General features: G+C 46.5%; 2 protein-coding genes across 3 annotated transcripts in view; both read right to left on the bottom strand.

Moving 5' to 3' along the window:
• Positions 1 to 14,104, bottom strand: part of ZFAND3 (zinc finger AN1-type containing 3) — a 239,952-nt gene that overhangs the window by 131,175 nt on the left and 94,673 nt on the right. For both annotated transcript variants that reach the window (XM_073556275.1, XM_073556274.1), the window contains exon 2: positions 8,593 to 8,633. In XM_073556275.1, the coding sequence (XP_073412376.1) occupies positions 8,593 to 8,633 (41 nt within the window). The remainder of the gene's footprint in view (positions 1 to 8,592; positions 8,634 to 14,104) is intronic.
• Positions 12,324 to 14,104, bottom strand: part of LOC141059995 (uncharacterized) — a 55,577-nt gene continuing 53,796 nt past the window's right edge. Inside the window, exon 3 of the mRNA XM_073556228.1 lies at positions 12,324 to 13,210. Coding sequence (XP_073412329.1) covers positions 12,324 to 13,210 — 887 coding nt within the window. The remainder of the gene's footprint in view (positions 13,211 to 14,104) is intronic.

Raw genomic sequence — 14,104 nt, 5'->3', positions numbered from 1 at the left:
GTGCAGTCACTGTATACATACATTACTGATCCTGAGTTACATCATGTATTATACCCCAGAGCTGCACTCACTATTCTGCTGGTGCAGTCACTGTGTACATACATTACATTACTGATCCTGAGTTACATCATGTATTATACCCCAGAGCTGCACTCACTATTCTGCTGGTGCAGTCACTGTGTACATACATTACATTACTGATCCTGTGTTACCTCCTGTATTTAACCCCAGAGCTGCACTCACTATTCTGCTGGTGCAGTCACTGTGTACATACATTACTGATCCTGAGTTACATCCTGCATTATACCCCAGAGCTGCACTCACTATTCTGCTGGTGCAGACACTGTGTAAATACATTACTGATCCTGAGTTACATCATGTATTATACCCCAGAGCTGCACACACTATTCTGCTAGTGAAGTCACTGTGTACATACATTACATTACTGATCCTATGTTACCTCCTGTATTATACCCCAGAGCTGCACTCACTATTCTGCTGGTGCAGTCACTGTGTACATACATTACTGATCCTGAGTTACATCCTGCATTATACCCCAGAGCTGCACTCACTATTCTGCTGGTGCAGTCACTGTGTACATACATTACATTACTGATCCTGAGTTACATCCTGTATTATACCCCAGAGCTGCACTCACTATTCTGCTGGTGCAGTCACGGTGTACATACATTACATTACTGATCTTGAGTTACCTCCTGTATTATACCCCAGAGCTGCACTCGCTATTCTGCTGGTGCAGTCACTGTGTACATACATTACTGATCCTGAGTTACATCCTGCATTATACCCCAGAGCTGCACTCACTATTCTGCTGGTGCAGTCACTGTGTACATACATTACATTACTGATCCTGAGTTACATCCTGTATTATACCCCAGAGCTGCACTCACTATTCTGCTGGTGCAGTCACGGTGTACATACATTACATTACTGATCTTGAGTTACCTCCTGTATTATACCCCAGAGCTGCACTCGCTATTCTGCTGGTGCAGTCACTGTGTACATACATTACATTACTGATCCTGAGTTACATCCTGTATTATACCCCAGAGCTGCACTCACTATTCTGCTGGTGCAGTCACTGTGTACATACATTACATTACTGATCCTGAGTTACCTCCTGTATTATACCCCAGAGCTGCACTCACTATTCTGCTGGTGCAGTCACTGTGTATATACATTACATTACTGATCCTGAGTTACATCCTGTATCATACTCCAGAGCTGCACTCACTATTCTGCTGGTGCAGTCACTGTGTACATACATTACATTACTGATCCTGAGTTACATCCTGTATTATACCCCAGAGCTGCACTCACTATTCTGCTGGTGCAGTCACTGTGTACATACATTACATTACTGATCCTGAGTTACCTCCTGTATTATACCCCAGAGCTGCACTCACTATTCTGCTGGTGCAGTCACTGTGTACATACATTACATTACTGATCCTGAGTTACATCCTGTATTATACCCCAGAGCTGCACTCACTATTCTGCTGGTGCAGTCACTGTGTACATACATTACTGATCCTGAGTTACATCCTGTATTATACTCCAGAGCTGCACTCACTATTCTGCTGGTGCAGTCACTGTGTACATACATTACATTACTGATCTTGAGTTACCTCCTGTATTATACCCCAGAGCTGCACTCGCTATTCTGCTGGTGCAGTCACTGTGTACATACATTACATTACTGATCCTGAGTTACATCCTGTATTATACCCCAGAGCTGCACTCACTATTCTGCTGGTGCAGTCACTGTGTACATACATTACATTACTGATCCTGAGTTACCTCCTGTATTATACCCCAGAGCTGCACTCACTATTCTGCTGGTGCAGTCACTGTGTATATACATTACATTACTGATCCTGAGTTACATCCTGTATTATACTCCAGAGCTGCACTCACTATTCTGCTGGTGCAGTCACTGTGTACATACATTACATTACTGATCCTGAGTTACATCCTGTATTATACTCCAGAGCTGCACTCACTATTCTGCTGGTGCAGTCACTGTGTACATACATTACATTACTGATCCTGAGTTACCTCCTGTATTATACCCCAGAGATGCACTCACTATTCTGCTGGTGCAGTCACTGTGTACATACATTACATTACTGATCCTGAGTTACATCCTGTATTATACCCCAGAGCTGCACTCACTATTCTGCTGGTGCAGTCACTGTGTACATACATTACTGATCCTGAGTTACATCCTGTATTATACTCCAGAGCTGCACTCACTATTCTGCTGGTGCAGTCACTGTGTACATACAATACATTACTGATCCTGAGTTACATCCTGTATTATACTCCAGAGCTGCACTCACTATTCTGCTGGTGCAGTCACTGTGTACATACATTACATTACTGATCCTGAGTTACATCATGTATTATACCCCAGAGGTGCACTCACTATTCTGCTGGTGCAGTCACTGTGTACATACATTACATTACTGATCCTGAGTTACCTCCTGTATTATACCCCAGAGCTGCACTCACTATTCTGCTGGTGCAGTCACTGTGTACATACACTACATTACTGATCCTGAGTCACATCTTGTATTATACCCCAGAGCTGCACTCACTATTCTGCTGGTGCAGTCACTGTGTACATACATTACATTACTGATCCTGAGTTACCTCCTGTATTATACTCCAGAGCTGCACTCACTATTCTGCTGGTGCAGTCACTGTGTACATACATTACTGATCCTGAGTTACATCCTGTATTATACTCCAGAGCTGCACTCACTATTCTGCTGGTGCAGTCACTGTGTACATACAATACATTACTGATCCTGAGTTATATCCTGTATTATACTCCAGAGCTGCACTCACTATTCTGCTGGTGCAGTCACTGTGTACATACATTACTGATCCTGAGTGGGGCTTTCTCCTTAGTAAGCTGTCTGCAGAGCGGAGTCCTCTGAGCACAGGGCTGACATCTCCTTCACGTCTCTATCTGCGCTGACACACTGTGACAACCATAAGAATCACAGCTTAATTGGGCATCTCATCAATGAGAGGAACAGTCCGGCACAGGGGCTTGTACAGGGACTTGTATGCCGGCCACTGCCTTGTTCTGTTGCATTTGGGGAGGGGGATTCTGCGTTTTATAAGAATCACACACAGATCGCTGATCGCCTGGAACAGAGGAGCATCCCAGAGATGGAGACATCACTCTTGCCCTGGAGAAAACCTCTACCACAGACACAAGCAGCGAACGAGCGCCTGAAATAAATGCAGATTGTGGAAAGTGGACATGATGGCGGCTTCTGTGCATCTTCTTACATCCGCTGACATCTTGGATGTGGCTCCCATAATGTATGCATGGACATACAACCTTCCGGGAATGGACGGCGTAGACTAGAAGAGGCACCGGGAGTGAATGGCGTAGACTGGGAGAGGTATCAGGAGTGGACGGCGTAGACTGGGAGAGACGGCGTAGACTGGGAGAGGCACTGAGGTAGTTTGGGAGAGGCAGTGGGAGTGGATGGCATAGACTGGGAGAGGCTCCGGGAGTGGATGGAGAGGACTGGGAGTGGTACTAGGAGGACACGGTGAGAAATGGGAGAGGTATCAGGTGAAAACTAGGTGTAGTGGGAAGGTAGAGCAAAGATTCGGAGGTTGTAGTTGGAGAGCACAACGAGGTGTATTAAGAGAGTGCTGCGAGGGTTCTGAGGTGCACTGGCAGGAGCATACGCCTCACATAGCACCGTTTCCGGTGCGGCTCCTTTGTACACTGCACAGCACACTTGATAGATTTCATGTCGTGCTTTGTACATTTGTTCCCTAAACCTAAACACAACAGTGCATCGTTAAGAGGTACTCCAGACCAATCAGGTCGTCGTATAGAAAAATTGAAAAACCCATAAAGACATCTCCAGAGAAGGGGCAGATCACCCGCACATTGATCATATGGGATTAATTATAAATGGTCAAGTGAGAAAGAGCTGACACTTCAACCTCCATTTAAGAAGGACCTCCTGCCGTGAACAAGTAAGTAAAATAGGGGACCTGTTGAGAGGCAGCCACCAAGTCTAGGATTTGTATACTCCAACTTGGAGATGTTTAATTCCTGAGGCAAGAGCTTACTCTGTTCAAAGGAGTTATCTCAGACTCTCTGGAGTCAGTGATGAATATTGGGGTTTGCATTGATCTGATATTTATGGGAGATAATTTTGGCGTCGCTGCGAAGGGACAAACTCACACACATCACTCTAAGGCAGGCCAAACACCTCCAACTTAATATTATCAGATGGATGATGCTATCCGTGCTATGTTTGATCTCCATAGAAAGGTAAATTCTTGAAAGGAAATATGACAACAATATCTACCACCTGGGACCTCCAGGGGCAAAGATATCCTGAAAGTTGGGGATCTCAAACTTCTTAAAGACCTTGCACATCCCACGACCAGACCCCATATGAACTCACCAACGCGAAGTATGAGGGCATAAGCTTGATCTAATACAAAGCAGAGTTTGGGTTTTGTGATTTCTCAATTCTGGAAGACACAGTACTCTGTGGTTTTGTCTGTTGCTCTAAAGAGTCATTCGAAGGAGTTGTTCCCTCCGCTAAGCTCTGAGCTTAGATTTTATGTCATGTTATCGTAACTATGTATTGTTCTGTTCCCATTTTGTAACATCTTTGAATATTTTTATAAACACTGCCTACCTTTCTGGATTTTATATATATATATATATATATATATATATATATATATATATGTAATATCTCTGTTCCTCTTGCTCTGTAAACCGCACCCCTGAAGCCATACGCTACCTGTAACTGGTGTCCAATCAGCTTGTATAAATAACTGGTGGTGGCAACGAGTTGTCCCTTTTGCTACTGTGGAGGCGGCAGCGATCGTACCAGAATATATTACATTTATATATTCTATGCGTTGGCATCAGAGGTGTATATAGCATACGCTCACTGTGAGTTCCCCAATACCCGACCTAGTAGTGGAAGCAGCCGCGGCCTCGACCATCACTCGTCAGTCAATTATATAAGTGTCCTGACGATTGGAGCAGTGGGTTGCTTCCCCTGAAAAATTGCAATATGTACAGAAAAAGAGGCATGTACAACCAAGAGATCACCTACTACTATTAATATTAATTGACACATTGAGAAGCCAAAGACATACATTTAACATCGCATTTGAAATAACTAGACAAAAAGCTGTAAATAAGGCTTTAGTCTCCCACATCTATCATTGTTCTGAATAGGAAACCACTATAAACAACTACCAGCCAGGAATATGAAGCTATACGGCAGTATGATAAATGCTGGAGATACATCATGCCTAGGTGACATAATTACGGAATATAGTACACATATACACTCACTGGCCACTTTATTAGGTACACCATGCTAGTAAGGGGTTGGACCCCCTTTTGCCTTCAGAACTGCCTCAATTCTTCGTGGCAGAGATTCAACAAGGTGCTGGAAGCATTCCTCAGAGATTTTGGACCATATTGACATGATGGCATCACACAGTTGGCGCAGATTTGTCGGCTGCACATCCCTGATGCGAATCTCCCGTTCCACCACATCCCAAAGATGCTCTATTGGATTGAGATCTGGTGACTGAGGAGGCCATTTGAGTACAGTAAACTCATTGTCATGTTCAAGAAACCAATCTGAGATGATTCGAGCTTTATGACATGGCGCATTATCCTGCTGAAAGTAGCCATCAGATGTTGGGTACATTGTGGTCATAAAGGGATGGACATGGTCAGCAACAATACTCAGGTAGGCTGTGGCATTGCAACGATGCTCAATTGGTACCAAGGGGCCCAAAGAGTGCCCAGAAAAAATTCCCCACACCATGACACCACCACCACCAGCCTGAACCGTTGATACAAGGCAGGATGGATCCATGCTTTCATGTTGTTTACGCCAAATTCTGACCCTACCATCCGAATGTCGCAGCAGAAATCGAGACTCATCAGACCAGGCAACGTTTTTCCAATCTTCTACTGTCCAATTTCGATGAGCTTGTGCAAATTGTAGCCTCAGTTTCCTGTTCTTAGCTGAGAGGAGTGGTACCCAGTGTGGTCTTCTGCTGCTGTAGCCCATCTGCCTCAAAGTTCGACGCACTGTGCGTTCAGAGATGCTCTTCTGCCTACCTTGGTTGTAACGGGTGGCAATTTGAGTCACTGTTGCCTTTCTATCAGCTCGAACCAGTCTGCCCATTCTCCTCTGACCTCTGGCATCAACATGGCATTTCCGGCCACAGAACTGCCGCTCACTGGATTTTTTTTCTTTTTCGGACCATTCTCTGTAAACCCTAGAGATGGTTGTGCGTGAAAATCCCAGTAGATCAGCAGTTTCTGAAATACTCAGACCAGCCCTTCTGGCACCAACAATCATGCCACGTTCAAAGGCACTCAAATCACCTTTCTTCCCCATACTGATGCTCGGTTTGAACTGCAGGAGATTGTCTTGACCATGTCTACATGCCTAAATGCACTGAGTTGCCGCCATGTGATTGGCTGATTAGAAATTAAGTCTTAACACACAGTTGGACAGGTGTACCTAATAAAGTGGCCAGTGAGTGTATATGAAACTGCAAAATCAACACGAGGGTTCAAAATTATTAAAAACATATTACCGGGATGTGACGAACAGCGCGGCCGGTGCCACCAATACGCCACAATCCCACCACTGACACAGGTTTGTCAGCGGACGGAGGGACGCGACGCACTGCCGGCACACGGCTATCACAGGCACAGTGGGGGCTTATCTTAGTTATCCCACCACTAGCACCATGTGACCAAAACACAGCAAGCTAATCTTGCTCTAACAATTTACCGCAGGGGGGTATTTTGGATGCCCCACCAGTGCTAACAACCTTCCAAGAACTGCGGGGATTTATGTATATCCCACTTTCTCAGTTCCACTTTGGAACTCACAGCTCTCCGGCGCCCCCCTTACCCTCAGGTCAGTCAGGGAACTGCACCTAGGATAATTAGTCGCCGGACGGGCTGCTTGTTGTGCGCGGCCAATTAGACTACTGCAGTAAGGGAATTATCAATGCTGTGGCCTCAACCACTCATCCAGCAATATAAGACCCTTCCGGACTGCCAACCAGCCTAACCAACCACACACCACGCTGCCACCAGCCACGCTTTACTTAATCAAAGAGTTAATTGAGTGGGTCCGTGGCAAACCCCCAAATTGGTAGCGATTATCTAAAAAAGGCGCATAGTTTGTTTCTTAGAGCATGAAAGCAGACTGAATAATTTTATCATTTATTCCCCAAATGGGCAGTAATTACATAGATAAAATTTGCTATAAGGTTGAGACATTAAATATGTACAATGTAGTATAAAACAAAAGGATTAAAAAGCAGAAAGTAACACTTACATGTGCTTAGGTGGTATTAGGCAGACCATGTGGCTCGGGGGATGGGCCGCAACCAAACATCCCAAGACATGGGGCAGGTCTGTTCAGCATCAGAACTCCAGCTCCAACTGACTGGAATACATTATAGCCTAGGGTCTGTGACCTCACAAAATGGGCGGTCAGGTGAGGTCCAACCCCACTTTCTCTAAGTTATGATTTAGCTACAAAACTTAGAATAACTATATCTAAATGAGAAAAGCCTGCACCAACACACATAGGGCATTATTGTTTGTGATTTATCGAATAGAATCCAATAACACCAAGCATGCCATAATTAAGACACTCCATTTGGGAGCAATCCATATCTCAGTTTCTGAAGGTCCGAGAACCTCGCAGGAGCCACCGTAGCAAAGCCGGGTCCACTCAGATCATAGAAATGTCCGTTTCATTTTTCTGCCGCGACTGGGGCCCATGCTAGCTTAGTTTAATATCTCTCATACTTTTCATTCGGCCTGTCTGAGAACAAAAGAAATGCTTTCCCTTAGCTGTGCAGAGGGGGGAAGGAGGAGAAGGTTTTGAGAGGAAATGCCCGGTATCAGGTTTCAGGTGCAGGCAGAGAGCTGTACACACACAGCTGCTAAGGGGGGCAAAAGGAGGGGGCTGCAAGAGCTGACAGGCTACTTTCTCATAGAATGAAGGATTCTAGAAGGTTACAGAAAACATCATACTTTATAGACACTTTACATTACACGGCACAGTGAAAGGTGAGGAGTGGTCCAAGTGGAAAACATTGTGGCAGCCTATAAAGAGATAAACAGATGGGGTACAGACCCCACGCGTTTCGCCACTAAAATTGTGGCTTCATCAGGGGCAAAAGTGCTCTTGGTTGTGCATCCCTCTTTGTCTCTACATTTTGGACTTCTTTTGGTATGGTCAGAGTTGATCCTTTTTATTGTGTGGTGTCCCGCTTGTTGTTTAGTCCCCTGACTTACTGGTGGCAGCGGTGGGATCTGCCCGACTCCCCCCGTTATCCATGACACAGGTTATCACTTATCTACAGGAGCAGCTCAGACACTGCCCTCCATCACCATACCATGGTATATAGTGCTGTATACCCCTCGCTCATCAGTATAATACAGAACATACAAGGCAGGGTGCAGTGCGGTGTAGTTTCGGGGTGCAGTGGCGGTGCACAGGTACTCACCTGCAAAACATTTTGAACACAGATTCATCGTCTTACTGGACCTGGAAGAAAAGAAAACACCACAGTTACATCTCTGTGAGCGCGGCCCCTTCCATGCATTGTCATAGATCTGCCGCATTGTAGGACATGTAGTCATACACTAACATATATTGTGTCACACTGAATACGTCCTAGAGAGAAATGCTTTATAGAGATATGGAACCAGCAGGGCAGGTGAGGAAGAGGCCGGAAAGCAGGGAGAACTGTTAATGCAGCTCTGGATGTGATTAGTGCATTAGATGAATGCAGAGGCGACATTCGGACAGCACAAGGAGCCCCGTGTGGGTGGGCAGGACATAAACGCATCTTTGCTGCCGGCTTGTTTCGTATGTGACCGTGCTTGTGGGAGTCGAGTAGGTGTCTGCATGGGCCGATCCACCGCCCTTTCTTTCCATCTGGCGGGATCTCACCTGGGACTTGTGGGACAGCTCCCACGCTCACACCTTGCACACTCCCTGGTCCTATGAAGATGGTACCTGCTTTATAAGTGACTGAATCCCAAATTGTGGAAACCCAAGCTGACGCTCCTGTTTTGTAAGCAATGATTGCACTCAGCTTCCAAAATCTCAACACCTTGAAAACATGAAATTAAGGAAAATACATTTCAGGGAGAACCGCTGCTTTTTCTATAAGCCTCCCCGCGCTTCAATTACACAGCGTGCAAGGAGAGATGGCTAATAACCGGCGAGCCCAATCCACTCCCCATTGCTCCTGATTATTACTCCGGGGCCGAAGACGCTGCAGACGCCGCTATGTGAGACTTTACTGACGGCACTTTAAATAAACAGCAAAATAAAAAAATAGTGATAAAAAAAAAAAAAAAAAAGAGTTTCATTTGTCAAATCTCTCAGAACAAGTCTCACACTGAGCCAAATCGCCGCTTTCTGCCGACGCTCCGGTCCTGGCATCGTGCCGTAGAATCGAAAACATTGCTATAAATATTTAGAGTGTTCGCCCGGGCAGAGGGGATGAGCAGCCGGATTCATCATCGCGCCAGCCCGAATACATCACCGGCACAAGGCTGCTTCTCCAGGAGAATTATTACAGAAAATTATTAAAAACAACAACTTGCACCTCTGAGGACGGTCTCGAAAAATGGTGCAAAGCAGAAGCGACTGTGTGATCCAGAAACAATATCTACTACTTACATGTCACAAGTGGAAAGAAAGACACAAATCCGGAGCTTCTATGTGTTGTAGAAACAATATGTACTATGTTGCACGTCACAGATGGGAAAAGTATACAAATGAGAGCTGCTGTGTGATGTAGGAACAGTATCTACACAAATCACGCCTTTACATGATGTAGAAGCAATCGCTACATTGCTACATATCACAAATGTTAAAAATTCTTAAGAAAAAAAAAATTCTCACTCTCTCGTACAGTATGAGAGGAGTTGCATTTTCCTAGTAAAGAAAAAAAATTCCTCAATTTCCACGTCAACTACACACCGACACGGCTTCTGCCTGCTCCGCAGCGGCTGTGTGACCGCTATGCACGCCAAAAATTAACAAAAAAAAAGGAAAAAAAAAATGTTAATAGAACCAAAAGTGTAAAAGTTTTCTTTTGGGGGGAAGCAATGACTTTAACAGCGATAATTCCAGGGACGGGGAACGTGGCGTCAGCTCACTCACTGAGGGTGAAATGACACGGAGTGGCCCCGCTCCTAGACGCTTCTTAAGGCAGAAACAAGTAGAAAAAGATCTCCAGCGTTGATTGAAAAGATAAAACGTCACGTTTATTGCATATCCTAAAAAATAACATATTGGATACATCAGTAGAAAACCCAGAGGGCACAAACCGGCGCGTTTCGACTTGGTAGTCTTATTCATGGTCTCAAGACTACTTAGTCAATGCATGACGGTTTGTGCCCTCTGGGTTTTCTACTGATGTACCCAATATGTTATTTTTTAGGATATGTAATAAACGTGACGATTTACCTTTTCCAATCAACGCTGGAGATCTTTTGTGAATCACTTTAGCAGGGGCTCACATGTCACCCGCTCCTCCTGACAGTAACATGTGGCGAGTTGGAGGCAGGGGTGGCCGAGTTTTGCACTGCTGCTGGAAACAGGAGTGTGGGACCTCTGTCCTAGTGATTGATGCTGCTCCCAGTGATGGGTGGACAGGTTACAAATATCTATTGGAGTAAAACCTGTTGGGTAATGCCAAGTGGCATCAGGAGTGGAGCACAGTACACACTCTCCTGGCATCGGCCAAACCCAGCTTCCTCCATTTCAAGGTGAACACGTCCTGCCTAAATATAGGTTAGGTGAAGAGGACGACGATGAGCGGCTGAGCTCAATGCTAACGCTCCCGCTACAAGGTTCTAGACTGATCGCCCATTGATCCAGTCCTGCTTACACATTTAATAAACTGGGACCAGTTGTACAATAAAACACAACCAATAAATGACACATTGCTCGCCTCCCTTGGATGGTTTGTTACAATGTATCAGTTTGGAGTCACAGAAGATTGCTTTGACCGGATACAATTGTAACAATCTCTCGACAGGTTACCAGTTTATGCATGTGAAGAAGCATTATCCTATTCACTGACGGCAAGCAGAGATTTCACAAAAGGATGAGCAATACAAAGAGCACAATCGTTAAGTACTTGTCATAGAAGAATGAGGCTTCATATAGAGGAGGCGCCCAGCTCCTCAGACCGGCTCGCCGATATTTTGCGGTCAGATGTTCTGCGATGCAGCAGAGCGCTGGTGGAAGGGATTAATCCTCCTCCAGGATACAATGTAATAACTAAGCGCCTTTCATGTGGGCAATCAAAGATGCGCAGAACAATAAGATGAAGAGGAAAAAAAAAAAAACAGTAAACAATAAAAGCGGAAAGATTATCCAGTCCCTGGGCCCCTCCATGGACCACGACAAACACACAGAGAAGCCGAAAACTTAGGATGGAAATGTTTGGATTAAAGTATTTGTTATTAACAAGGCTTCTGTCTCCTACATTAATGGCTGGCGCCTACAACCAGCAAATTATGAGAATCCACCCGAGCATAGATGAAAGACGGAAGTACCGCAAAGTCAAAAGATTGTGGCGCACGAAGCAATTAGGCTAGTTTCACATTAGCGTTTTTTTGCGCAGCGCATCGGGCGCATAAAAAACGCAAAGAAAAACGCAAAACAAACGCGCGTTTTTTTAACGTCATGCGCACGCTGATGTGTAAAAAAAACGCAGCGTTGTTTGCGTTTTACATGCGTTTTTTGCATGCGTTGGCGTTTTTATGCGCATGCGTTTTTAAGTGTGACGTTTTTTCCATTGTCTAGAGAACATTCTAGACTTGTTTAACTCAAAAACGCATGCGCAAAAAAACGCAAGCGTGCGCAAGACCATGCGCACGCATGCGTTCCCATAGGCTCCAATGTGGTGTTTTTGCGCATTCCGTGCGCAAGCGTGCGCATGCGTTTTTTTGACGAGACAGGGCGGAACCAAAAACGCAACATGTTGCGTCTGGCGCGCCTGGCGCAAAAGACAAAAAAACGCATGCGCACGAAAACGCAAGTATGCGCAAGACCATGCGCACGTCATGTTAAGTATAGGTGCGCAGTGCGCATGCGCACGGGTGCGCACGATGCGCTGCGCACAAAAGCGCTAATGTGAAACCAGCCTTAGTGGCGCAATTCCACAAAGAGTAATTATATCCAGGATTAGGAAAGGATCTGATCTTGTGTCTACCCTAAGGCAGAAGTCTGCAAAGCCAAGGATCCTGGCTGCCGACAGTCTGCAGGGTCCGTGCCATACAGACCACCATAAACAGCATCTATAGGCTGCCGACAGTCTGCAGGGTCCGTGCCATACAGACCATCAAAAATAGCACCTATAGGCTGCCGACAGTCTGCAGGGTCCGTGCCATACAGACCACCATAAACAGCATCTATAGGCTGCCGACAGTCTGCAGGGTCCATGCCATACAGACCATCAAAAACAGCACCTATAGGCTGCCGACAGTCTGCAGGGTCCGTGCCATACAGACCACCACAAACAGCACCTATACGCTGCCGACAGTCTGCAGGGTCCATGCCATACAGACCACCATAAACAGCACCTATAGGCTGCCGACAGTCTGCAGGGTCCGCGCCATACAGACCATCAAAAACAGCACCTATAGGCTGCCGACAGTCTGCAGGGTCCGCGCCATACAGACCACCATAAACAGCACCTATAGGCAGCCGACAGTCTGCAGGGTCAGTGCTATACAGACCACCATAAACAGCACCTATAGGCAGCCGACAGTCTGCAGGGTCCGTGCCATACAGACCATCATAAACAGCACCTATAGGCTGCCGACAGTCTGCAGGGTCCGCGCCATACAGACCATCAAAAACAGCACCTATAGGCTGCCGACAGTCTGCAGGGTCCGCGCCATACAGACCACCATAAACAGCACCTATAGGCAGCCGACAGTCTGCAGGGTCAGTGCTATACAGACCACCATAAACAGCACCTATAGGCAGCCGACAGTCTGCAGGGTCCGTGCCATACAGACCATCATAAACAGCACCTATAGGCTGCCGACAGTCTGCAGGGTCCGTGCCATACAGACCACCATAAACAGCACCTATAGGCAGCAGACAGTCTGCAGGGTCAGTGCTATACAGACCACCATAAACAGCACCTATAGGCAGCCGACAGTCTGCAGGGTCCGTGCCATACAGACCATCATAAACAGCACCTATAGGCTCCCGTCTGCAGGGTCCGTGCCATACAGACCACCATAAACAGCACCTATAGGCAGCCGACAGTCTGCAGGGTCAGTGCTATACAGACCACCATAAACAGCACCTATAGGCAGCCGACAGTCTGCAGGGTCCGTGCCATACAGACCACCATAAACAGCACCTATAGGCTGCCGACAGTCTGCAGGGTCCGCGCCATACAGACCATCATAAACAGCACCTATAGGCTGGCGACAGTCTGCAGGGTAAGCGCCATACAGACCACCATAAACAGCACCTATAGGCTGGCGACAGTCTGCAGGGTAAGCGCCATACAGACCACCATAAACAGCACCTATAGGCTGCCGACAGTCTGCAGGGTCCGTGCCATACAGACCACCATAAACAGCACCTATAGGCTGCCGACAGTCTGCAGGGTCAGTGCCATACAGACCATCATAAACAGCACCTATAGGCTGCCGACAGGCTGCAGGGTCCGTGCCATACAGACCACCATATACAGCACCTATATGCTGCTGACAGTCTGCAGGGTCCGTGCCATACAGACCACCATAAACAGCACCTATAGGCTGCCGACAGTCTGCAGGGTCCGTGCCATAGAGACCACCATAAACAGCACCTATAGGCTGCCGACAGTCTGCAGGGTCCGTGCCATACAGACCACCATAAACAGCACCTATAGGCTGGCGACAGTCTGCAGGGTCCGTGCCATACAGACCACCATAAACAGCACCTATAGGCTGCCGACAGTCTGCAGGGTCCGTGCCATACAGACC

This window comes from Dendrobates tinctorius, unplaced genomic scaffold, assembly GCF_039654945.1.
Source record: "Dendrobates tinctorius isolate UK_male_01 unplaced genomic scaffold, ASM3965494v1 ptg000232l, whole genome shotgun sequence".
NCBI classification, from domain to species: domain Eukaryota; kingdom Metazoa; phylum Chordata; class Amphibia; order Anura; family Dendrobatidae; genus Dendrobates; species Dendrobates tinctorius.
This window is presented reverse-complemented; position numbering and strand designations above follow the sequence as displayed.